Source organism: Athene noctua, chromosome 30, assembly GCF_965140245.1.
Source record: "Athene noctua chromosome 30, bAthNoc1.hap1.1, whole genome shotgun sequence".
Taxonomy (NCBI): Eukaryota; Metazoa; Chordata; class Aves; order Strigiformes; family Strigidae; genus Athene; species Athene noctua.
The window spans coordinates 1,459,528-1,485,340 of record NC_134066.1 but is presented as its reverse complement, the minus strand read 5'-3'; the positions used below and the strand labels follow the sequence as shown (position 1 = coordinate 1,485,340).

At 51.6% G+C, this 25,813-nt stretch overlaps 1 protein-coding gene across 2 annotated transcripts in view; it reads left to right on the top strand.

Annotated features, from left to right (window-relative positions):
• LOC141972025 (cyclic AMP-dependent transcription factor ATF-7) overlaps positions 1–25,813 on the top strand; it is a 66,109-nt gene that overhangs the window by 34,581 nt on the left and 5,715 nt on the right. For both annotated transcript variants that reach the window (XM_074929759.1, XM_074929760.1), the window contains exons 3-9: positions 12,223–12,319; positions 15,518–15,636; positions 18,276–18,410; positions 19,057–19,214; positions 21,800–21,899; positions 23,300–23,413; positions 24,491–24,637. In XM_074929759.1, coding sequence (XP_074785860.1) covers positions 12,223–12,319; positions 15,518–15,636; positions 18,276–18,410; positions 19,057–19,214; positions 21,800–21,899; positions 23,300–23,413; positions 24,491–24,637 — 870 coding nt within the window. The remainder of the gene's footprint in view (positions 1–12,222; positions 12,320–15,517; positions 15,637–18,275; positions 18,411–19,056; positions 19,215–21,799; positions 21,900–23,299; positions 23,414–24,490; positions 24,638–25,813) is intronic.

Here is a 25,813-nt window from a genome sequence, read left to right as displayed (position 1 = left end):
CTATAAATTAATCTCAGCAGTAAAGCCTGCTAAATGAAACCATTTCATAAAACGGAAGTTCTCGCAAAATGTTGATCAGTCTGTCTTTGGGGCAGTTAAAGATTTTTGGGTTCTTCTTTGGGTTATTTATAAACGCTAAATGTGTCTTGTGTAGCTGTGTCAGTCGCTGCTTTTAGGCAGAGAAGCGGGGTTTATTTTGGGGGATAGACAGGGAGGGTTTTATGGCCACTAGAATAATTGACAGGAATTCAAAGCATCACCTGTCATGTTTATCTGCTTAAACCCCCTTAATGTGGGCTTCAGACAGGGAGACGAGAGGTTCAGTCTCCAAAAAGCTCATTCATAAGAATAAACATTCAAAGGAGCGGATTTTAAGCAATCCAAGCTAGACTTAAAAGTAAGGAGCAGATCATTCCACTGATGTCTTGCTTGGGTGTACGTTGCTGGCTCTTTGCTTTGCTTTTTTTTGTTGCGAGACTCCTGCCTTCCCCACTGCTTCTGCTACCCCAGACACCTGCAGAGTCACTCTGCGATGTGTTACCAGGTATTTGCAGCTCGGAAGATCCAGGTGCGAGCTCCTCATTGTACAGCATCGCTGCCGACATCTTAATTCTGGCTCCTGCACTTGTAAAAGCTACTAATTCACCTACTCGCCGGGGTATTCATCCAAGCTTTTGTTTCTGTGGCTGGGGGAGGTGTTTCCTGCACACATTTGGGGTATTAAAAACAATTTGTGATTGCTGCGTTAGCTTGTCTCCCTTTTAAGAGGCTTGTGTGATGTTTGCTATAAACCTCAAACATTTGTAAGCTTGAGAAGAAAATTTAAATGCATTTTTGCTTTGACTGCATGTGAAATTTTATTATCTGCAGCCCATAACGTAGGCGGAAAAATTGTTAAGACCCTAAGGATGCGAGTAAAGCGATTTTGGTGACCTCAGCTGTATATTTCTACATCGCTGAATCATCACCCAGTTGGCACCTCAGCGGGGGTAATCTCTGCCTGCGAGGCCGGGAGCGCAGACAGGGCTGGGGAGGAGGGCTGTACATCAACCAACGTGGGGAAAAGCTTATGGGAAAGCTGCTTGCGTTATGCTTGGCTCTATCTCGTCTGATTTTTCTTGCACTTAAGAGTTTATCCACTTAATTTTTATTAAGGGCTGCAGGTGGAAAGTGATGTTAAAAGGGTTTACCATTAGGCAGGAGAGGCTAAGGAGGCAATTAGAAGCGAGTGAGAGCCCTGGGCTGGTGTGAATCGCAGCTGGGGAGTCCGCTTCAGCCTCAGAAAGGCTTTTGCTGGGGATTTTGTCGGGTCACTAAGTAACACAGACCAGCGCCGGCGAGCTGGGAGCGTGTTAACACGTTCCTCAAACCTAATCCTGTTGTGTATAGAGAGCTGAAACCTCCCCGGCGCGAGCTCCTGCAATGGCAGGCGTTTGGAAACGCTCGTGAGAAGAGCGAGGAGACTCGTTTCCCCATAAACCTGACCCGACTTGCTGGGGAAAACTTGGCACCTTTTGAAAGACGGTGCAGTTGCATAACGATCGGAGATGATTTGGGGTTAAAAAAGGATGGAGATTTTTCAGTACGGGAGATCTCCCGGCACTCTGGGTGCAGGATGGAGTCAGGCAAAGAGCTTGGAGTTAGACCCCTCCGCAATAGTCTGCTCTGAGAAGTCATAAATCTCGAGAGAGAAGAGGGTCACTGAGAACCTCATCAGGGTGGGAGCAGCAGCGCCGCGTTAATATGCCCATAAATCTACCTGTTACGATAAAACAGGTGGCTCTTCCAAGAGGCAAAAATAGTCAAACGCCCGGAATTTTTTTTTTTTTTTTTTTTTTTTGCTGCTGCTGCCTATCTCCTTTTAAAAGCTTAATTACTGCGGTGCGCTGACATCTGACAACTTATCATGGGTATTCGTTATCCTTTATGCAGGATGGTCCTTTATGTAACGCAGGATTTTGCATCCCTATCTTGGAAAGCAGGGGCAGAAAAATAGAGTCAAGGGGCTCTGCAGATTGGCCAAAAATCTCTGGGAGAAAGGTGTGGGGAAGCACAAAGAAAGGATTTTCAGACACGGCATTGATGAGTTTAAAACTGTGTTTTAAGGGCTCCTTGAAATAAAGAAGGTGAAGGAAGGATGAGCTCGTCGTGGGGGGAAATCACGCCCTAGGATAAAATCTGGGAGCTCCATAAATGAGGGGGGATGAGAAGGGATGTGAGGGCTGGCCCCAGCAGGGGTTTGGTGAGTTCCTCGGTCTCTGGTTTCACGTTTTGCACGTGGGGACACGGGTGGAAATCCGGGCTGGCTGAAGCCATCGCCCCCGAGTTTCTGCGGAGCGCTCGTACCTCTCGGTACAGACAGAGGGGGCCCAGACCCCTCTTATTTCTACAACTCATTTCTAAAATGCCCCAGTCGCTTCTCGAGGTGGCCAAGCACCCCATAAATCTCATGGGTTTTTTTTTTTTTTCCTCTCTCCGCTCGATGATACCCCACCTACCACCCTCAATAATTAACATTCCCCATTTTTACACTGCAGGAGCATATTTTAAGTTGTGCCCACGCACCTCTGGTTATGTGGGTCTACACTTCCTTATAACTCCTTCCCTCTAACTAACAAATTAAAGGGAAAAAAAACCCCAAGGCTCTAAGCCACTTGAATTCTGTCTCCATTTAACACGATGCCCTCTCCAGACTGTTGCTGTTGGAGCTTCCCCAGGAGAGGTCCTAGCCCAGGTCCACAAAAAAAAACCAACCACCCCTTTTTTCAGGCAATAAAGCCTGTGAGGAAAGGCTCACACACCATGAATGGGTGGGCGCCTACCCAATATCGCAAATGAATTGAAGGAAATCAACCTTCCAGTGCATTAAAAAACTGAATGGGGACCACGGCATCCTTTTTTCTAATTGTAGTGTTGTTCAAAGGTCAAGGCTGAGTCACGTCGACTTTTTCAAGCTGCAGCATACTGGCACAATGAGGTCTTTTTTCCATTGGAGCTAACTTTTTTTTTTTTAGGATCAGCTTTCCCTTAGCCCCGAAACAATAGTGCAGCAGAGAGGATCGTGTTAGCCTGGGTGCAAGGCATCTTCCGAGAGGACAAGCACCAAACCTCTCGGATGAGACCAAATTTAACCTCCGCTCCCTCGGCCCTTGAGAATTTGCTTTGGAAATGACCGTGAGGGGGTTGGATTGGAGTTGAGGGACCGGCTGTTGGGAGCAGAGCCCCGCTGCTGGAGTCCTGCTTGCCCAGCACAGCTTTTTCTTACGGGTAAGTACGGAGAGGGAGGTGGCACCATGCAGCCCGTGGGCACGGCAGCTCTCCGCAGCGCTGTCCCGCTGCTCGAGGACCCGACCGCAGGCCCCTGCTCAGACATGACCACGTCGGGTATCTCAGGGCCGAGGGAGACACCCGAGTCCAGGTTTAGGCTCAGTTCTGCCGGCTCAAACCCCTCGGTTTCCCTTTCCCTCCATTTCACAGCTCGCCTCCCCGGCGCCGATAGCGCTGCCTTGCCGGGGGAGCATCACCCCATCCCCGCCAGGCGTGGGGGCCGCACGACTCCCCGTTGTCACCCCGGTTTAAGGGCCCAGTTCCCACCACTGGGCTGCCGTGTGGGATTTGGCAGGGAGCAGGGAGGCCAGAGCAGCTTTTACCAGGGCGCTGCCGGAGCTGCATGTGCTCCGGCACCTGCTGCCAAAGCCTCTCCTCGCCCGGGCGGCACTGACAGCCTTGGCCACCATCCAGAGACTTTTTAAGATCCCCGTGCAGCCTCCCAAAGCACAAATCCTCAGCCCTGTAGACAAATTAATCGACTCCAGTTCGGATTTAATTATTTCTACACATACATTCTTGTTTCTCGGGGTATGCAGAGAAGGAGTTTCCTGTTATTCTTTTCTTTTCACTCTGTAAATTATCTCTCGCATGCCTGCGTCGCGCGGGGCTTGCTGCCGATGCTGTTTGTTTGCCGAGAAAGAGTCTTTGCTCCCAGATTATTCATTCAGGAGCTGTCGAGCGTTCAAGGCAGGAAGGGTGACTCATTTGGTAAACAGCAGAGGCTTGTAGGGGAAGGCAGGAGCCCAGATTGGGTTTCTGTGGTAGATCTGAAGTCTTTGGGGGGGGATTTTTTTGCCCACCCCACCCCTTTTTTTTTTTTTTCTTTTTTTTTTTTCACCCTTTCTTCTCTGCCACCAGCGCCACAATTCTTCCTCTGCATTGCACGAGGGCAGGGCCCCACGAATAACCCAACAGCATGTCTGCATAATTCACCCTTTTCCTCCCGCAATGCCACATTAACTTCCCAAACTGCTCAACCCCAGCAGCTCTCTGCGGTAGGGCAGGGCAGGAATTTCACTTAGCCCCAGCTCCCTGCCCTCCGCCGTGCCTCTGCCCGTTTTCCTTGGTCTCTATTCCCCAGCTCTTGTGACGGGAAGAGATGCTGAGCTCCTAATGAATCACCCAACGCCTGCACTTGAAACACGGTTAGGGAAACACAGCTGTAATTGCCTTTGTTAATTTTTTTTTTTTTTTTTTTTTTTCTGCAGTGCTTCTCACATGGCTCCCGGTACTTGCATGCGCGGTCGGCTTCCTCTCCTAACGCCCTCGTGAAGTATGGTGCCTTTTCCCTTTTTATTTGCTCTGTCTGGTAGGTAGGGGAAGAATTGATGGCTTGCCCAAGGTCACACTGAAAACCTGTGGTGCTGCTGGGATTCGAGCTGGGGACGTAATAATGATTCACATCCACACTGGAGCTATCTGGGGGTTCCCATGGGGCAGGCGCGGATCCATAGGCACAAGCTGTGGAGTCGCTGACGCTCCGCAACTCCACCCCCTCGCTCACCTCCGTTAATTACCGCTGTGCCTCTCCTCTTAAGTTATGTGGCAGCGGTAATTAATACATGGATTTTAATAACCTTCACTTTTCTCGAAACCGGGCTAAAAATGCTCCACCGTGTGGAAGTAAATAATTATTGCATCGCCAGGTTTTTAAGCCAAGCGCCGCGGGCTTTTGTGAGGCTGCGGGCAGGTCACCACGATGCTTCTCTGTGTCTGGCTGCTCAGATCGGCTGTTGGTGGACACAGAGCTCGGGAGCAGCCGACTGACTCCTCGGGATCAGTCGACTGACTCCTCGGGAGCAGCGACTGACTCCTCAGGATCAGTCGACTGACTCCTCGGGAGCAGCGACTGACTCCTCGAGGTGTCCGTCCCCCTCCAGCATCACTCGAGCAGAGGAGGAGGGTTTTGGTGTCTCAGGAAATTCTGCCCGCTGTCCTGTAGCGTTGACCCGTTGGAGATTTAGGAGCCTGATCTTCCCAGCTTAGATTTGTGTCGCAGGGTTTGGGTTGTAACGGCAGCGGCCGTCCCGGAGGAACTGTGCCTACGAGGCACCGAGGGCTCCTCATCTGCGAGACTTTGGGCAAAACAAGGGGTTGTTTTCCTCCCAGGTGCTCCATAAACCACCTCAACCATCTGCTCTTTTTCTACATATGCCCCTTTCTAAAAAGGAGAGAAGGTTGCTTCGTGGTCCTTTGGTGTGCTGCTGAGAAATTCTTCAGTAGCTGGAGGGTTTTTGGGCGTTTCTGGGGTTTGTCCCACCCAGGTGAAATCCCACGGGGGCAGGTGCCTTCCTGGCCAAGCTGGCCCACTCCAGAGGCTTGGTGGTTGTTTTTTTTTTCTGCACCCAGACATGCTGATGCTCAGCTCAGGTACGCTGGAGATGAAGGAGAGGCAGTGTCTACCGTAGGAGACTTTATTAAAATTTAAAAAAACCCACGTAAAGTTGAATACAGAGTTTATTAAAGAGTTTGCCCCGTATGTCCTTGGCCGAACGCTTCCCTCCTCACTGCTACATGGTGTGCTGTAGGCCAGATGGTTGCTGCCTTCCCCCCTGCTGAAACACCTGCATTTCAGTGGAGGGGCATGTGTATGAGAAGCCCTTTGGGATAAGTGAAGCTATAGAAATGTAAATTAAATTATTTACCTACTCCGAGTTAAATGCTCTGCCCTTCTGGCCAAGGAGGAACGGGGATGGGACAGGCTCCAGAACCTGGTTAACTCTTTGTTTAAATTGCAGGGAAGTTTGTGGAGCAACCTGAGTGTCTCAGCACTAATCACCAGGGATTTGGTAGGAGCCCAAGAGGGAACCACCTGTAAAAATCTGCTCCCTCTGGCCTGCTCGCCGCTGCCTTATAAAAAACGTAGCTCATCTATCACCTCCCGGGTGCTGATCTCAGGGAAAGCGAAGCATCCTGGGTCATGTTTTGGCATCTTAACCTTGCTGCTGCTCTCCCACGGCTCGCTGGAGATGGGAGAAGCCCGATGTGGAGCTGACTGCGTGTGGAGGGCAGGTTCTGTGCCACGGGGGAGAGGCTGCTGTGCAGCGCCCATCGGTGATAACCAGCTTAAAAACACACGATCCCTCAGAAAAACAAAATCGGAAAGCAGATGGTTCTCTCTAAGCAAAAAAAAAAAAAAAAAAAGCGCCACATTTTTGTGGTTTGCACAATGCTCTTCCCAAACAAAGTGTTTGTTAAAGGGGTTTTGGGCTGTTTGGACGTGGCTTCCTAACACCGGCACCCAGCGCTGCCTGTGAACAGGCTGAAGTTTCTGATTATTATTCTTATTCTCCTTTTTTTTTTTTTTTTAAAAAACAAGGGAAGGAACGTGAATTAATCACAGGGCAGGATGTTAGCAGATTTTTAAAGTAAAAGGCATAGCCACATGGGTCTCTGGAGTTGCCTGAGCCAAAAATAACATTTCAAGGTTTAATCTCAATGCAGTTTTAGAGCGGGGTGGGGAGGGGGGGAGCTGCAGGGGGGGCATTGCACAAAATGCATCCAAGCCTGCTCCTTCCCAAGGTGACTGAGCTGGCTGCGGCCTTTCTGATTTTTCACAGGACCTGAGTGAGGAGAAATAAGCTTTTCCTGCTGCCTGTGGCCTGGGAAGGGCACCGGGCACATCATTTTACAGACCTGGAGCGGCCACTGCGCTGACGGCCCCCGGCTGACGGGCCGTGGCCATCACCCCTCACTCCTTTTTTTGGGTTTTCGTTTCTCCCCAGCTCGGGCTGGGCTGACCTTGGCTCAGGGGCGTTCTCTCTCTGCACTCACAGCCCCCCCCCCGGCAGCCGCTCCCCCTCCTGCAGAAAGTCTTTGTGCTGGAGCGAGGAGTGGCAGAGCGCTCTCTGAATACGTGCAACACACGAGCTGCTTGTTGGGTTTTTTTTCTTTTTATGGTTTTTTTTTTTTTTGTTCTTGAGCTGATCACTCGTAAACCTTCACTCTTCTTCTCATTTATCCTCGCTCAGGCTGGCGGAGGTGCTGTCTCTTCCCTCCTCTAGCGGAAGGATGCTGCTACTGAAACCAGCTTTCCAGAAGCGCTCGGTAACCGGAGCTGCTGCGGCCACCTTCGAGCTGCACGGACTCGGTGCTTTGGCTGCTTTCGAAAAAACACAGCCACAAGCTTTTCCGTGGGAGCAACTGGGCTCCGAGCTCTTCTGAAACCTGGCCCGCTCAGCGCTGCCTTTTGGGGAACCCTCCGAGAGGAAACGGGTTTGAAATCTTTGCGTGTCGTCTCTCGTTGGTGTAAAAATCAGACGGCTTGGCCCTACTATTGTTGCATTCTTTCAAACCAACAAGTCTTTGCGGTGACACCTCCTTTCCTATGGAAATGGGCCCATCTGGGGATTCACGTGGTCCCGGGCAGATAATTGTAATGGTCCCCCCGGCCTTTAAAATCTATGAATCACTCCAGTATCGGGGCACTTTATGCACATTAGCGAATTAATCCTTACAGCCTCTCTGCAAGGGAGGGAATTATCGTTGTCATTGCTCAGATGGGAAATGGGTGAGATGGAGCCCAGATCTGCACGAGAACTGGGGGGTCACATCACTCACAGCTCTAACAGCTAACCTTTGGGCACCCAGCCCTCGGGGGCACCCGTGACCCTGCATTAGTTACCTCTGCAGTTGTGCCAAGTTGAACGGGGAATATCTATCCTGCCTGCCACACGGCTAGAAATCCATCTGAGCCCTGTCAGGGCGAGATGGATGGATGGGGCGTAGGCAGCGGGTTCTGCCGCAGCCGGGAAGCGCGGGGAGGATGCGCTGCCTCGGGCGCTGGGTGGGCTGGGATGCCTGCAGGACGTCCAGCATCTCCCCGTGCCCTTGGCCTTGCTCTCTCCTGGCTCCCGTCGGGTGTTCGTGAAGGTTTCCCTGTGAAGGAGGTCGGTGCCAGAAGAGCAAGGCAGCCCCCAGGACACCCCCCCCAGCCCCCTCGCCCCGGGCTGATCGCTGGCTGTGGGGCATCAGCCACCAGCCCCACTTTGGAAGCCAAACCTGTTGTGGCTCCTTTTAAAGTCGGTGACTTTGAGCTCAGCTTATCCACGCTGGAGCGCTTAGTGCAGTCATTTCCCTCCAGCACTGCAGTTGTGAGACACGTGCTGTTTTCTTTTGTTTCCCCTGGTATCCAGGTGTTCCAACCGTGTCACGGCAGTACCGTGGTGTCCGTGGGCAGAATAACACCCCGCGGTGCTGGAGTTAAGGTTGGAGCAGCGTTTCGGCTCCTCCGTATTAATGACAGCTTGTTAATTCAGCCGTGTGATGAGCTGGATGGAGGCAGGTTTGGCTCCTCACCCCTTTCAGGTCTGGTGAGACTGTCCCAGAGCTTGTGCTTTCGGCAAGGTAAAGCTTCATTTATGCAAGCGTGCGCCCATGGAACGGTTTGTGCTGGTGCAGCCTACACCCGGTCTATATTAAAACTGAATTTTTGGTTAGGTGACTGGCTAGGTGTGCAGCCGGTGTTTATGTTCACTGAAAATTACTGTCAAGGTTAAAAAATAGCTGTGCGGCTCATGAGCTGGAGCTGCCGGGAGAGCCGGCGAGCGCCCGGGCTCCTGCACGGCCGGAGGGTTGGATGTGGTGGGCTCGGTGCTTGCCTGACCCTCCTTTGGCATCGAACGCAGTTGTAGGCTTTACAAAAGCAAGGAAAAACCCTGAGCAACCCCGTGTTTCTCGTGTCGTGCATATTAAACCGATGGAAAAATCTCCTTCTGACTAAAGATCCAGGCTTCAGCCTACTGCATTTATTCTCTGGCTCTTGCTTTAATGGAGATGGCACGTTGGTCCAGCTGGAAGTATTGTGTCCTATTAAATAAAGATTTTTAAATGAGCACATTTATTCATCGAGCTGTCACAGCCTGTTGAGTAAAGAATGCAGACTGGCCAGCCTTAGTCTGCCTCAAATCTGTTTTCTCCAAAAAGCTGTTACAGTCTCTGGGATAAATAAACCCAGCCCCGTGTTTACACCCAAACCCCAAATGCCATCCGTGTGCTCCGTCCCCTGCCCCGAAGGCAGCCATAGGGCCATGGTAAGAGGAGAGAAAAGCAAAAATCGGGGCTGCGTGTGCTGTTTAAACTCTTGGTTTTCTGCAGCCCTTCGCCGTTGCAGCGTGAAGGGTCGCCGCCGCTTTCGGGGCCGATTTGCAGCGCGGAGGCAGCAGCGTTATCCCAGCGCCTGTCCCTCGCCCCAAAGAGTTTACAGTCTACATCTTCTTTTTAATTCAGACACCCGCAAAATAGCAGGCTGAAATAACACTGCTATATGTCAGCTGCTGATGGAAGGAGATTAAATATTAAAGCCAGTGCTGTGGCTTTAACTCATTCCATTTTTTTTTTTTTTCCCCTACTCTTCCCCCTTTCTCCCCCCCTGCTTTTCTTCTCTGTGTAAAATGACATGATTTAGAACTGAAGTGCCAGACTCAGCCTCTAGGTTTCGGCGTTTGGAAATGTATGTAGAAAGATATATTGTGTCTGTGAGCATTTCTGTGCAGAGAAAGAGAGAGCTCCCAAGCTAGTGAGACCACATAAAGATGTTAAATAGAGCTGTAACGCACACCGAAAGCAGGAAAAGTGCCCTAGAAAAAAAAAAAAAAAAAGTGTAAAAAAAAAATAATCCTGCGATGGAGCAAAATGAAAGATTAAAATAAATTCAGTGGTGCCGGGGCTGGTGGGGAGAGAATGGGGGGAGAGAAATGTGACCCCATTCCCTACCTCTTCCCTCATTGACCTAAAAATCTCCCCATTTCTTTAGTACAAAATTGAGTCGGAGAATTGGGAATTTTCTTCCTTTTCCTTTTTTGCCTTGTCTCTGTATGTTTTCAAGTCGCCGTTGGAGCTGCGGCCGCCCGCCTGCTAAATATTCATCTGAAACCGGCTGCTGCTCCTCTGTCCTCACAAAAAAACCTGATTTATTTTTCTCGGTTTACCGTAACCCACCTATTTTCATCTGCAAACGGCTTGTCACCGCGTCGCAAGGGGCGAGCGGGCTTGGCAGCCGAGTATGTTAAAAGCCAGGGTGGTTTTGGGCCAGAAACATGACAAAGTATCCGTGCCCACCCTTTCTCCCCCGTCCCCCCTTCCACCGGGCGTTTTATGGTGCGATGCAAAACGATGCTGCAAATTTTGTCTCCCTCGGAAAACGGCGGCGCTTCGCTCGCTTTCTTCTTTGTTCGGTGGCGTTTTGGCATGGCCGAGATTTGTAATGTTGGAAATGAGTCACGTTTGGGTTGGAGGAGAGCTGAGGGGTTTCGGAAAGAAACCCAAGAACACGTGTATCTTTAGCAAAAAATTTGAGAAATTTTATTTAAGGTTTAGTTACGGACCGGACCGAGGAGCGGTGGCTGGGAAGGCGTGTGTGTGCCCGCAGTTACGCGGGCAAAAAAAATCTCTTTGCTTTTTTCCCTGCGAGCGTGTTAAGACCCACCAGCTCTTAATTTCTTTTGATTTGAACCCCAGCTACGAGTCACCAGCAAAAGCACCTTCTGATATGGCGGGTTTGAAGGACGCTTTGCATATTACACTTGTTATTGCACCAAAAGGGAAGATGGATGGGACGCGTGCGGATGCGCCCGTTGTCTCGGCACTGCTGTCCCTTGCCTCTGCTAACTTGTGTCCCCGTTCCCCCGTCGTGTCCCCCCCCGCCTCCACCGCCACACAGCTCCCGGGAAGGCGCCGCCGCAGCTTCCAGCCTGAAAAATGCAGATTTGCTCGATTAAAAAAATTGAGTCGTAAATAAGCGTCGGAAAGAACGAGCGAACCCGGGGTGTCACGCTTGAGCTAATTCACAGAAACAGGTGGCTTTGGGTTGGTTTGTATGTTGGATGGTTTCAAGAGAGAGAAAAAAGAAAAGGGGGGAAAAGGGCAAAAATTCTTTGCTGCAGCAACAGCTCTTTCTAGAAACAAGCCCGATGCTGCGTGGCTCTTGGATGCATAAAAATCCTGCAGTACGGCCCGTGCAGTGCCCTCAGCCTCCCGGTTTGTCGCAGTCTATTAGGAGAGGCGCAATCCATCCTCGGGTCTTTATGATTATTTGCTTTAACCCCATCCCTGCCTCTCTTCCCCCCCCCTCCCCTTCCCTCTCAGTGCTTGGGGCTGGTGCAGCCGTTCCCAGCAGCCCCGCAGCGGGCGATGCCCTTTTGTCTGGGTTTTGCAGGATGAACGTGAGCCCCCCCCCCCCAGCCCCATGCACATCCCTAAAACCATCCCGGCCGGGTGTTTTTTTTTAAATCCTGCGATTCTCTCCCGCAGGTGGAATTTCAAGATGGTGTCTTTATGGCATGTGAAACGCATTTTCCCCCCCCCCCGCCCTTTGCCATCTCCGTTCGTCTTTGGGCTGCGCCGTCGCAAAGAGCCCACGGGTAGGGAGAGGGGGGCAGCCGCCTCCCTCCTGCTCCATAAAGCCACAGCCTGAAGTGCCAGGGCTGTCGCACGCCGTCCAAAAAAAAAAAAAAAAAAAAAAAGAAAAAAAAAAGTTGCCTGACCCCTCACAGCACTTGATTCATCCCTCTATTAGCCAGCAATAAAGCTCCACATCTCACTGAACGGGGCGGGTTCGCATTTCCTCGATCGGTCGCAGCCGCCGCGTGGCCCCGCTGCTTTAAAAAAAAAAAAAAAAAAAAAAAAAGTATTATTAAAAATATTTGTCCCCCGTTTCCCAGAAGCCTCGTGTAATGGCTTTTTCATTTTGAGCAATGTGTTCACACACGGCTTCTCAAACAATCTGTCCCGCTCTGGTTTTGCTTAATGCTCGGCAGCGATTGTGTTACAGTTGCTCTCCGGGCGACTCTCTCCCCCCCCCCACCTCTCAACTCCACACACACCCTGCTGCAGGATGTACCCGTAAAACACAAAACGCATTTATTCACGATTTTCTAAATTGTTTCATTTCAGAGGTTTACAAACGAGGACCACCTGGCGGTTCATAAACACAAGCATGAGATGACATTGAAATTCGGCCCTGCTCGAACTGACTCAGTCATCATAGCAGGTATGTGGCGTTCAATCCAGGCCAGCTCTGAAAATGGTGCACATTAATATAGCATGACTGCAAGATTAATACCAGGGACCAGATGCACTGAAAAACGTCTCTACCTCCCATAAAAAGCTCTTGTGATCTGCATTTAATCAGGAGGAAAGGAAAGCCAGAGGCTTCCAAGTTTCTATATTTTTTTTTTTTTTTTTCTTTTTTTTTTATGGTAGTATCAGGTTTTGTGGGGTTTGGTGGGTTGGTGGTTTGGGTTGTTTTTTTTTTTTTAATTTTTTTTTTTTTTTAAGCTCTCACCCTTTTTATTAAGACTGGAAGATTTATGGACAAAAGGGCTTTCACATTTCTGCATGTGCTTTGAGGACGATGAACAAAATCTGACAAACCCGGCTTCCTCTCCTCAGCCCAGGTGTCAATTTTCTTGAGCTTTTAGGCTAGCAGTTAATAAATTAAAACGCCGTCGAGAACACTGGCTACTGCCACGAGTGCATTTGCAGAGCCCAAATGAGGCTTTCTGACACTGCATGGTCAATGCAGCCTTTATAAGATTGGGGAAGAGAAAAAAAACCCCAAAACCCCCCTGTATATTGTTGTCTGGCAGCAGATCATTGCTGGTTACAGATATTCTCCTGCCTTGTCAGTCCCCGTTCGCTCAGGCTTCTTAAAAGGGCGTGAGGTTTGTGTTACTGCGGGATGAAAAGGCTGTTGCTGAGAACAAGAGGAGAGGAGAAAACGCTTTCTGAAGCCTTGAGAGTTCATTAGGGGAAACGAAGCGTCTGCTGCAAGAACCTGGCACCCTTTTCCCGGTTCATCTCCAGCCCAAATTCAGTGTTGAAGTAGGAAATAGCAATTGGGTTGGTTTCTTAAAACCTCCAAGTTAATTGTAGCTGTGGGGAGGGTTGTAAGAGAGCTGGCGCAGCCTTTGCTGGAAGGGCAAAAAGCTTCTCCCGGGGGAGGGCTTGCAGAGACAAAACAGGCTCCCAGAGGGAGAATTAATTTCAAATGGGATCAGGCTAATGGGAGTTGATGGTGAAGAATTTGGGGCGGGGGCTGAGAGAAAGCTCAGAATCCTAAAGGTTGTTTTTCCTTCAGCTCACCCCCTTTCTACAGAGGGTGCACAGCGGCAGGGTTAGCTTTTGCTTGATAAACGCGGGGTGTAAGTTGGCAGGGATGGGGGGAGCAGAAATGGGGTATGGGCCTGTCCCCAGCTGAAGTCCCACCTGCTCTCACAGGGGTGCAGCATGAAGAGCCCTCATCTTTGCTGCTCCCTGAGGTATATATTCCTCCTGGGCACAAACTCTCACGGGGAAAAACGGGGGTGGGATGAAACGCTTCAGTTTTACCCCAAGGAACAGCAGTGAGGGCGGGTCTAACCCCCTCTCCCAGCTCCTCTGGGCTCATGCTCAGTGGGTTGCTCCGGGGTAAGCCACAACGAAAAGAAAAAAAAAAACCCAAACCCCGAATTTATTTAGCTGCGGTCAGTGCAAGACCAGCCTATTTAACACCAGCTTTCCCTGGCTGAGATCTTGACAGCAGATTGAGCTGCCGGGGGGTTGCGAGGGCTATAAAGCATGCTGGCTTTGAGCAGGCAGATCTAGGGCGTTATTGCCCTACATTCCTAATGTCCTTTTTTTTTTTTTTAAGCCACCATTTTGTCTCTGAGTTTTCTTGTTCTCTCCCTCCCTCTTGCTTTGTGCTGAGTCCAGGGCAGCAGCCCGTGTGGTAATGAGCGGGAGGATTCAGCGAACATCTCTTGCCGTAACGCCGTGGTTAAGCTAAAGAGAGTGATAAAGAATTATTCTTTCTCTCTGCTGGTTCTAACTGGCGGCAGAGAGGCTTATTTAAATGGGAACGTGCACTTCTGGGGTGATGCTGTGGGTGGAAGAGCTGCTGCGATTCCTGGAGGTATGAATTGGGGTGGGGTAGGACGAGAGAGGTTATACGACGACTTTGTGGCATTTGTGAAAACTTCTGCTGGAGATTTGGGCCCCGGGCTGGCGTGTGCAGCTCGGAAGGACATTGCTAAACGGGGAACGATTGGAAAAGAGCCCTGAGAGCCGTTAAAGCCCTGGAAAAACAGCCTCCTGCTGAGCTCTGTCGGTGACAAAAGTTTCTTGGTTTAATGAAGAGAGATTTGGGGGGAACCGAAGTGTGCTCAGAGGAGGCCTTTGCTTTATTGACAAAACCAATGGCTCGGGTTTGAAGTCAGACTGGAAATAAAGTGTAGTTCTGCGACAGCAAGGTTGAAGGAATGGCCCGAATCCCTTCCTGAAGGCTGCGGGAGACTCCACCACCGCCTGGTTTGAAATCAAACGGGACGGTTTCCGCAGACACTTCAGCTGCTGCGCTCGCACGGGGAGCGTCCGTGCCAAACAGCCGATGTTTTATGCAGCAGGTCAGGCTAAAGTATCCCAGGGATCCCCTTTGTGCTTAAAAATCTGTGTAGTTTTCTGCCAGATGGATTCTTTCGGTGTAACTGTGCTCGTGCTGGGCTCCCGCTTAGTACCTGGACCTGACCTACCGTCACGCAGAAAAACGAGGCTCGCTGGGAGCGGGGAGATTTCTCTCTGCTTTATAGCCTGGGTGATGGCCAGAGAGATCATGACTCAACGTGTTAATATGGTGGAAAACGGGCCCCGGAGGGATTGCTTTGGACAGTGGTGGTAATTATTAGCACTCCCACGTAGCCGTCTGTCCTAGGATGTGCATTAATGCACGGAGCCGGCCCGGGGAGGGAAGCGACGCTGCCCAGCTCTGTTCCACATCAGCACTGGGGCTGCTCTGAGCAGCCCTTTCCCCTCTCATCACTCCCTATTTTTAAGATCTGCTCTTTCAGGGAGATCAAACCCCACTATTTTCCTTCCTTGCAGCAGCGATTCAGATGAGGACAAGCAAAACCCTGGGGTGGGAGGGACACGACATGACCCAAAGGCAGGAATTTCACAGAAATCACTGCACGCCTTTCGCTGCAATGATTTTATTTTTTTTTTAAACTGTATTTACCAGAGAGACAAAATCAGCAAGAAATTATTTTCCCCTTTCTGAATTGTCACTTGCTTTGCAAACACGACACACACCTTAGGAGGAAAGCACCCAGACTTCCACAAAACGTTTGTTAACAATCTCCAGAGAGGACTGTGGTGGTTAAAACAAATTCTTTACGCTCTCTTTAACCCCTGCTTGGTGTTAAAACCCAAACAGATCAGACTCCGACCCCAACTCGGTTCCTGAAGAACTGTGAAGAAGTGGGACTCTTCAATGAACTGGCCAGTTCCTTTGAGCACGAGTTCAAGAAAGCTGCGGAGGATGACGAGAAAAAGGCAAGAGGCAAAGGCCACCGTGGCCATAAAACTGAGCTGGGTGCATATTGTGGGGGTTGGAGGGGGGACGGTGCTGCTCTGATGAAAGGCACATGTTGTAGGGTAACGAAGTGTGGTCTCAGATTTAATATGCTGGCTTACATGGAACTTTATTTTTTTAACTCGAGTGACTTTGGCTGGTTATCCTGCAACCCAAGGCCTGGTGAGAGCAGATTTTAATGGTTTATTATTCCTTTGGCTTTTCGCTTCAAAAAAAGAAAAAAAAAGAAAAAAAAGGCAGTACCCAAAATACCTCACACCTTGGGAAGAAGATGCAGGAAAAAAGCAGGACTAAGTGCTCTAAAATTCACTCGGAGCCTCTTTGGGGCTCATGATCCTTCAGGATGATGGGGTGGAGCTCAGCCCTGTGCCTTTAGGGTTTGAGCAGTGGTACTGTAGGTGCAAACGGAGAGAGGGGCTGGGTGGAGGAGCGAAGCTTTTCCGAACAAAGAGCTCCCTCACACGCCAGCACCATCGATCCAGGCTGCCCCCGCCAACCCCGGGAGCACGAGGGTCTGAAGGACAACGGGATCTCATCAGATAGCAGCTAATTAAGGACATTTTCCCCCACCCTTTGTAGGATCTGAGGAGCAGCAGATGCATATTGGGCTCTTAGACTGGCACATACATTTACTAAATTGATCTATGTACGTACATACGCTCGCAGTCAGCGGCGCTGCTCGGAAATAAACTGCGGGAGCGCGGCCGCGTAAATCTTCACCGAGATGGGGAACGGAGGAATTCAGAATTAAAACTGAAAACTGTCTTTCACCGGCTCTCCTAATAACAGGGCTCTTTAAAGCATAAATTGATCCCTCTCATTGGTATGCTGCAGGGCCTTGTCGGGGGGCTGCGTGGCATTTTATGCTCTCAGTTCCCTGCCTTTTGTTCTCTGCAGCCCAGACCCCCGAGCGCTGGGGAGAAGGTAGCGTTTCGTTTGTGGTTTCACGCAGAAATGGTTGAGCAGCCCACAGTCTAGCCAGTCGTTTTATACCAAAAGACCACCCATCTCCTGGGCTGCCCTACCTTTTTTTTTTTTTTTTTTTTTTTTTTTTTTTTCTCTAGGATGAACTGCAGCCTAAATATTTCCGCCGGCAGCCAGGCGAACGCGGCGGGCGTGAAGCTTGGGGTGGTTTCAGGCGTTTAGGGAAAGCATTATCCCTCCTAAAAAAAAATCTCTGTGCAGGCGAGGTCCCCGGGCCCAGATGGCTTGTCACTCACGGAGCCTGGCCGGAGCTGCCTGCTGCATTTCTGAGATGCTTTTCAACATTTGGCCGCATCGAGCCCAGTTGCTGCTGCTGTTGTGTTTTGTCCTCCAGTTCCAAGGGTGGTCTCCACACCAGCATGTTAATTAAAACCATAGGCACAGCAGGAGCTTCCCTGGAGGCACTTTAAGTGGTTTGAAACTTTCCTGCCTGTTAATCCCTTCTCCTTTGTGATTCCCAGTGCAACGTCTCTGCTTAAGAGGGGCAGGTAAATGGTTCCTGCACCTACCGCAAGCAAAGCTCCGGCGTAAATCAGCGTGGAGCTGCTTAAATCAGCGCAGAGCGGAGCTGCGGGGCCCTCACCCTGCTCAAGAGCAGCGAGAACATCCCTCCGTGCCCAGCTTTACCCTCTTGCTGCAATTTTCCCTCCCTTGGGAGGACTTAAAATGCAGCGAAGGAGGAGGTTTAGGGTAGCTGCTAGGACGAACTGTCAGCAGCCGGGCGGGCAAAGGCGAAGCGTTGGGATTCATTGTGGAGGGAGGGAGAGCAGGTTGGACAAACAGCTGTCAGGACTGATTTAGGGAGAGTTTCTCCTGCCCCAGACGGAGGGAGGAGCCAGGTGATTTGCGAGGTCTCCTGGAGCCCAGTTGAATGCAGCATCCTGCGGTTGGAGTCGCGCTCCGTTGCCTGCTCCTCCTCGCGCCATCTTCTCCCAGGTCTTCTCTTCCTCCAGCTCTGGGGAGGGGAGAAGTGGCCGTTCAGTTTCATCCCCCTCCCTTGTTGTCACCCTGCCCTTTTCGCATCCCCAAGCAAGTCATTAACTGGTTAAAATGGGGCACGTGGCACTGCTGGAACCCAGGGTGGTGGCAAGTTGCCAGCTTCAGGCATATGGTTGGGTTTTATTTTAATGGGGCGCTCATAGATATTTAATAACTTGCATGGGTCTTTGTTTGCTTTTGATAATCGGGTAATAAAATAATTCAGGCTGATTTATACAATGCTTTACAGCTCTTCTGTGAATGAAAGTGCCTTCTGTAACTCGCAGGCATTTGGCTTTGTTACCTGTTCTCCTTAGCAGAGCCCTTTTATGAAAAAAACCCCACCCCAAAACTAACCCATGGAAAGAAGTGTGTTTGTCTGTGTTTCTGAGAAACCACAAAATGGTGCCATCTGGGGCAGAGACCATCTTTCCTAGGCCCCCATCTCTGTTTGGACGGGGCCGGCACAGCGCGGCACCGCTCTCCGCCTCGGGCTCCCAGATGCTACTTCAGTACAAATAAATAATAATAATTTGGCAAGAGCTCAGAGCTGTAGCTCTTCCTCTGGGAGCAGCCGAATGTTTCACAAACAATATGAGCTAATTGTCCTTTCAATCCGTGGCTGGTTTTCCTGTAGAGTGCCGGAGCCCTGGACATGTCTCTGCCCTCCACTCCAGACATCAAGATAAAGGAGGAAGAGCCAGTGGAGGTGGATTCTTCCCCGCCAGACAGCCCTGCTTCCAACCCACGGTCACCACAGAACAAGGAGAAGGTAGGTGCCCCCCACCCGTGCCCTGGGGAGATGTTGGTCTCCTTCTCTGGATGAGAACAAGCTCAGAGTGCCAAGGCTTGACTCGAGCTTGTCAAGTTCCCCTCATTTTAGAAAGAAAGAGAAAAGCTTCTTTGCTAAAATACACGTTTGCTTGCCCCTGAGTCTCCACGTGGATTTGGCTAAGGCAGAACACCTTGCTGTTCCCCCTGGGAATGCTTTTCCAGCAGGGTGAAGGTGCCAAATAAGTGTCCCATCTCCTCCGAGAGCAAATCTTCTCTGAAAGCAGCTCCCTGGGTCCTGGGGAGGTGATTCAGAGCAGGTCAGTCCCGGGGACACCGTCTCCATCCGAGCATCTTCCTGCCCTTAGAGACACTAACGGGGGCTGGAGCGGGCACTGGGGGGGAGGATTATTTCCCAGAGGCTGCTGCAGGCAGCTGGAGTCTGAGTTTCTGTGCCCTGCTCCCTGCACTGCCATCAGACCCGTGTGGCTTTGGGTAAGTTGCTCCGCTCCTCACCTCAGTTTCTGTGGCGAAGGTGCCATAATTTTCCCTCAACTACTTTTAAGCGTTAGAAGGAAACGACAGCCAGGTGATTATTGAGCTACTAAGTAACAGCACGTCTCCTTTTGTCGCTTTATCCTCTTCAGGAGATCCCCTCCAAGCCTGTAATCATTTCTACACCTACTCCAACCATCGTGCGTCCAGGCTCGTTGCCACTCCACCTGGGCTATGACCCGCTGCACCCCACGCTGCCTTCCCCAACCTCGGTCATCACCCAGGCTCCCCCTTCCAACAGACAGCTTGGGTAAGTACGGAGGAGGGACGCGTGTGCTGAGGTTTTTCTCCCATACCATCAGGCTTCCTGGGCAGTAATTAGGTACCTAAATAAGTTCCTTGATTGTCAGAACAACTGAGGTGCCGCCATTCCCGCTGCGGCTGCTTGGGCATAAGGGCCTCGTCGCAGCACTGGCTGCAAAAGCAGAATGGGGTGTAAGTGCAGGAAACGGGAACTAATTGTCGTGGCGTAACGAAACGAGGCAAAACTCACCGTGGGGAGAAATTAAAGCCGGTCCCCAAACACGTTGACATGACACTGGCTGTCTGTGAGGGGAGCGTGGCCTGACGGGGGACTCCCAGGCTGCTTTTGCAGGCTGATGCCGTGGCGAGAGCTCAGCTAAAGCGGCGGGAGGAAATTGTCTGGATCTTTAACGGCCTTGGGATTTTTTCTCAGACAGCTGTTGCCTCTGAAGTGTAACCTTTTCTGCAACCCGCTGGCCTCCTTCATGGTCAGCTTCTGCCTCGGGAGCTGTTTGTTTCAGCAGATCTAATGACCTGCTCCTTTTTGCCCCTTTAACAACCTGGATCGGAGGCTCCAGAGCACTTGCTGCCGGGTTATGAGCCCGCTGCACTGTTGGGTACCTCCAGCCCTGCACATAAAAGGAAGGAGCCTGAAGGATGCAGGAAACACATTACAATGAGCCCTCAGGAGACGTCTACTTAGCCCCACTTCTATTCTTTGGTGTCAGGATGCTTCTTTTTTGCTGTGGTCCTGGCCTCTTTCTAATTACCCTGGTTTGAGGCTGGCTCCTTACATTAACCAGGCCATTTTTTTCAGCTGTCAGTTCATATTTTCGTGTGTGTTTTTTGCTCTGACCCTCTGGCACCATCAATCCAGGCTTCCTGACGGAAAGTTTTAAATCCTGTCTTGAGGCATTAAGGGGTTAAGTGATTGTCCTGGGGTTTTGAAAGGGCATTATATTCCTTCTGTAACCCTGCACGGGCAGTGGGGCTGTTTGGAACTGAGTCCCCTTGTGCTTGGAGGCACGAAAAAATCAGAACTGGAGGAAGCTGGACTTGAATATGATTTTATGTGCCCTTCGCAGGCCACAGGGATAGGTCCTTCCTGGGGTAGATCCCTCGTGGGGTAGATCCCTCCTGGGGTAGATCCCTCATGGGGTGCAGGAGCTGAGCGCACGCTCCGGAGAGGTCGGGCTGCAGCTTTAACGAGGGTCCCTGTGTTAGGGCCGTGGTGGGTTTGTCAGTGTGACAGAGATGGAGGGGAGGCTGTGACCTTCCTGTAACTCGCCTTGTTAGGCTGGGATTTTCAAAGCAGCCTGGAGGATTTGGAATGCCCAATAGAAATGAATGAGAGGCCAGCGTTCACGTTCCCAAGGCAGCCTTAAAAATTCCAGCCTGAGTTATTGGCACGATGAACTCCCCCCCTCTCTGACCCACGTCCCCTGCCTCTCCCCTTACTCCGTGCCAGCACAGCTTCCTCCGAGGATCCCAGGCAGCCCCTTCCCTGGGCTCGGCAGAGGAGGCAGCAGCAAATTTGTGTTCTCCCTCCCCCAAAGTCAGGCTCCCAGCAGCTCTACTTTTCTCTTCCTGGCTCGTCTCTGCCTCCATTCGGTTCCCTGCTGCGCTACCACGGAGGGAGGAGGAGCAGGAGCTCAGCCCTTACTGGCAGGGACAGTTTCCTTCCTCTCCCCATCGTCCTGAGCAGATCAGCTCCAGCTTTTTCTCTGCCCTCCTAGAAAAGCTGAGACGGGAGGCTCAGACCCGGAGCACCCTGAGGTTTGTGACGCTCCGAAATGGAGGCAGGGGGTGGAGTGCGTGTGTGTGTGCGTGCGCCTCTTTGTCACCACACGCAGAAACGCTGCCTTTCGCTGCAAAGTGATCTGCCATGGAAAAAGTTCTCGGTAGTTTTAATTTGTCACAATTAGGCTCCGGCGCAATCGCCTCCTCCCCCAGCCTGCAGCGAGCGGGGCCGCTCCCGTCTCCCAGAGCCATTGTCTGGGCAGACACCAGCCAGCCCTGCGTCAGCTCCATATTGAGGAGATTTTCTCTGGAGTCAGAGTTAATGGAAAGCTAAATCCTTGCAAACCCTCTCGAGGGAGCTCAGCAGAGGCAGCTCACGGGCCAGGGAGTTCCTGGTGGGCAGGAGCAGCTGCTCAGATCCCCCCCGGTGCCAGGCTCAGCCCGGGAGGACACTGAATCTCCCCGAGGAGGAATTGCAGCATCCCCCAGCCGTGCTTTGGTGTCTGTTCAGGTGGGCAGTGCGTCTCGGGCCTTTGCTAGCTGCAGTGTTTTGGCCCAGGAGTTCCCCAGAACCCACCATAACTCTGCCAGCCCCCAGCAAGGAGCAGCAGCCTGGGTCACCTCCGTGTGACATTGGCACATGCTGGCTGCCCTGCAGCCACTCTGCGGGAGCCTGAGTCACCTGAACACCTGCTCAGGCAGGCTTTGCACCCGCCTGTTCAAAACTGGGAAAATGGAACCCAAATCCACTAACCGGAATTAATTTGTGCATCTGCCCTTGAGCTCATGGGGCCGCCGGGACAACGTAATCTTTGAAATAATCCGTGAGAACTTGAATTGTTGTTTCTCCAGGTCTCCCACAGGTTCCCTTCCACTTGTCGTGCAGCTTGCAAACGGACAGACCATGCCCGTCCTCCCAGGCCCTCCCGTACAGATGCCTTCTGTTATATCGGTGAGAGAAACTTCCAACACGGCGGCGAAGGGGCCAGAGTTTTTCCCTTGCCAAATATCCGCAGACGCTTCCATTTTGTAAAAATTAAAAGATATATCTCCCCCTCTGTGCAAGATATGACTGGAAGAGGAGGAGGAGGAGGAGGGCTTCCAGCTCTGGCGAGGTAGTAATAACATGTCGATCACACTAGAGGGCAATAAGTCTGGAAAAAAACAAAGCCTTGCCTGGACAGATGGCTCATGCCATTGATCCAGGGCTGGGAACGGTAGGATCCCTGATTAGCTGCTTCCATTTGGAACAGCGTGTCTCCATTGAAACCATTCGAGCTTGCAGAGAACATGTTGGTCTTTACAGGCCAGGAAAGCCACCCTGAACCTCGCCAGCGTGCTAAAGAGCTGTTTGAATAGCAGCCTTGCGGGTTGTGCTTTTTGGCACACGGAGAGTTTTCCGTGGTGCAGAATTCACGAGCAGATTTGTCCCGGTGGGTGGCTCCTGCATCTTCCGAGCGCTTCAGCTCCCGACCGAGCAGCCCGTGTGAATCCTGTCCGGCCTGCTGGGCACGTCCTCTGGGTTTTGAGTCAGTGATGGGCAAAACCTTCTGCCTCAGGTGATGGGAATGTTGATGTCAAAGTAGGCGGCTCGGCAGAGCTCGTGGGCACGGAAACATCTTCGCACCTTCCTGATCGTTGGAAACGTTTGTGGTTGTGGTGCTTTGCAAGGGAGTACCTGAGTGGCTTGGAAAAGCAAATTCTGTTTTTTCTCCTCTTAGTTGAGGGAGAAAGCTCCCTGCAAGGGCAAATTCTGTTTTTTCCCCTCTTCGGTGAGGGTGAAAGCTCCCTGCGAGGGCAAATTCTGTTTTTTCTCCTCTTTGGTGAGGGAGAAAGCTCGCTGCAAAGGCCAAATTCTCTTTTTTCCCCTCTTTGGTGAGGGAGAAAGCTCCCTGCGAGGGCAAATTCTGTTTTTTCCCCTCTTTGGTGAGGGAGAAAGCTCTCTGTGTTTAGGAGGGGATGCTGTGACTTACCCTTGGTGTCGCGGCAGCTTTGCAATAGAGCCAGGCAGAGACCCAGAGGGGATCTCATACCCTCCCTCTCCTGTCCTGGTGGGGAAAAACCCTCTGGGAGGGAGGGGAAGGACAGAGGCTTTAGGGCTGCCCTCCTCCCTGTCCTCAGCACTAGGCTGGTATGGCTGGGTGATTCCCAAACAGCCACCGTGGCCACCAAAGGAGTGGCTGCTGGCCTTCAGTGACAGCAGGCGTGATGGATGGCAGCAGTTAAACGCCGAACGTTTGTCAGAATTTATAAATGTGCTTGGTTGGGGAATTATTACAGAGCAGCTTCGTGGAGCTCGGTCGCGAAAGCACCTCAGCTTCCAAAACCTGTGTGTTGCTTCCTCCCTGATAGCTGGCTCGGCCGATGTCCATGGTGCCAAACATTCCTGGTATTCCTGGGCCACCCATCAACAGCAGCGGCTCCATTTCACCGTCAGGACTTCCAGTACACTCTGAAGCCAAAATGGTAAGTGTGCAAATACAGCCCGGGGAGGGTCTCACGTCTCTGAGACTTCACTAGCTCCTCCAGAAGACACTTTGTCTGGAGGTTTGTTTTTTTTTTTTCCCCTGCAGCCATCACGAAGAGCTGCTGCTCCTCCAAAATCCTGCGCAGGCAGCGGAGCGCGGCCCCACGCCGAGAGCAGGTGGCCCAAATGCCACCAGGAATATTAGACTAATCAGTGCTGCAGCTCTGGCAGGCAGAGCAGGCTCGCTATTGTCAAGATAAACCTCAGCCTCATCCTAAACACGGCTGTTTTGTAAAGCTGGTGCTTCTAGTTCCAAGTTAACAGATGGGTTGGAGGTGGGCTTGAGGAAGGCAGAGCCAAGAGGAGAGATGTTGTGCTGAGATCCAAGGATGCTGGTAAATGGTTTTCATGGAGACCCCTTTAACTAAAAGTTTACAAAAAGAATTTTCCTCTCTCGGCTCTTCATGGTTCAAATTAGGTGTATACAGAGGGGAGAAGCGAGCCTAAGTTTGCAAACAAAGAGCAGCAAAACCCCTTGGGGTGGTTTTTTTTGGCTGAGACAGGGTGGAGGTGTTGGAAACACCACCACCCCTCAGCGCAGATGCTGCCATCGGGTGCCCGCGGGATTCACGGGCACGTCAGAGCTACAAGTGGGCTGAGAAATCTTCAACTCAGGCCTGAAAGAACCATCCTGCCCCACTGGCCTGTGTCTGGCTGCCCAGAGAAGGAACTTGTGAGACATCACACGTAGACCCTTCTCCATCCCAGGAGGACCCTCCGCAGGCACTCGAGGACAGTTGGCCTCCGCAGCCTCGGTCTGTGAGAGGCAGCGGGTCGCTGCCAGTCGCAGTAGCAGTTTTGGGATGCAGACACCTGTCTGCTTGAGCCTGAGTTGGAGGCTGCTCTCTCTTCGCTTAGGCCAGATGGCGATGGCTTTCGGTTGGATCTGAATCAGCCACAGCCCCCAGACAGCCCGTTCCCCAGCGGCCTGGCTCCTTGAGTGACAGAGGAGCTGGTTATAAAGCCTTAACAGCACAGAGAACAGAGCCATAACATCTTTTTTTCTCCTTTAACAGAGGCTGAAGGCCAGCTTGACAGCATCTTCCTCACTGAATGGCAGCAACTTGGTGGTGGGTTCAGCCAGCACGATGGTGACGGCGCGTCCGGAGCAGAGTCAGATCCTTGTCCAGCACCCGGACGCCCCTTCCCCAGCTCAGCCACAGGTCTGCTGCTGCTTAGCCCTGGAGGTTCTGGGGCTTTCTGGGCCTCGGGGAAAGAGAACGGAAACCTTACAGCTTGCTGGTTTGCAGAACGGGTTAAAAACCTTGTTTTTTCAGTGCCGCTTCAGCACTGATGCTCTCCAACCCCACCAGGCAGAAAACTTCAGCAACATGTTAATTTGCTTGACAAGGTCTGGAGTTTCGAAAGAATATTTCACTCTCTTCTCCCCGCTCAATTACTGGGGTTAAACGCTCCCCTCTTAGGCAATCAACTCCACTGGCTCCTGCCAGCTTACCAAATGCCAGCCTTCCATCAGGATCGCCACCTGCTCCGTCAGTTAGATCGGCTTCCAAAAGTTTAATATCCATATGCTGCCTGACAGCGAGTACCGAAGTGTAACCGCACTCCCCGATCCTGGCGGTGTCATTACGGAGCCCTCACAGAAGTGCCACCGAGCCTGTGGCTGCAGGACTCTTTGCCCTCGCTGACTTTGCCTTTGTTCTCCCAAAATAAACCCGGGAAACGCGCGGCGTGACAAAATCTTTTTTGTACCGCTTGCCTCGGAGCTTGTTTAGGTGAAGATATTCAGGGAAAATTGAAGCCAAATTAATTCTTAAAGCAAATTGCCCACTTCCAAAATTGTAATTTGTGCTCGGTGAGTCAGCTACTCGAACTCAAGTGGGGAGGGTGTGTGGTTACGTGTGTCAGAGCAGGGTCGAGCGCACCCAGTCCTGTGGCCCCGTGTCTTGTAGCCTCCGGCGGCTGGTACGTGGTCACAGGCCATGTGGGAACCTCCTCTGTCACTGCAGCCTGAAGGACTTTTTAAAGTCTCTTCAGTGAAATAAAAGGAAAGCTGTTTCCTCTGCGTGGCCCGTGGTCATTTACCACGTTAACTCTTTGGCGTGGAGAGGAGGAAACTTCTGCTGTCGGTTACGTGCCTTGAGCTGACTGTTGGAGGCTGGGATTTAACTGATCCCCCCCGACACTGGCACGTTCACCGGGTTCAGGATCTCGGAGTTGATGCGGATTCGGCCCTTCAGTCTGCAGAGCACGTCAGGCTCAGCTGGGGAGCAGCTGCCTGTGCAGGGGGTTTTGTCCCCAGCTCCCCCGTCATGGCCAGGGCTGCTCATTCCATCCCCTCCGCGCGCACATTTTCAAAAGGAAATCCCCTTTTTGCC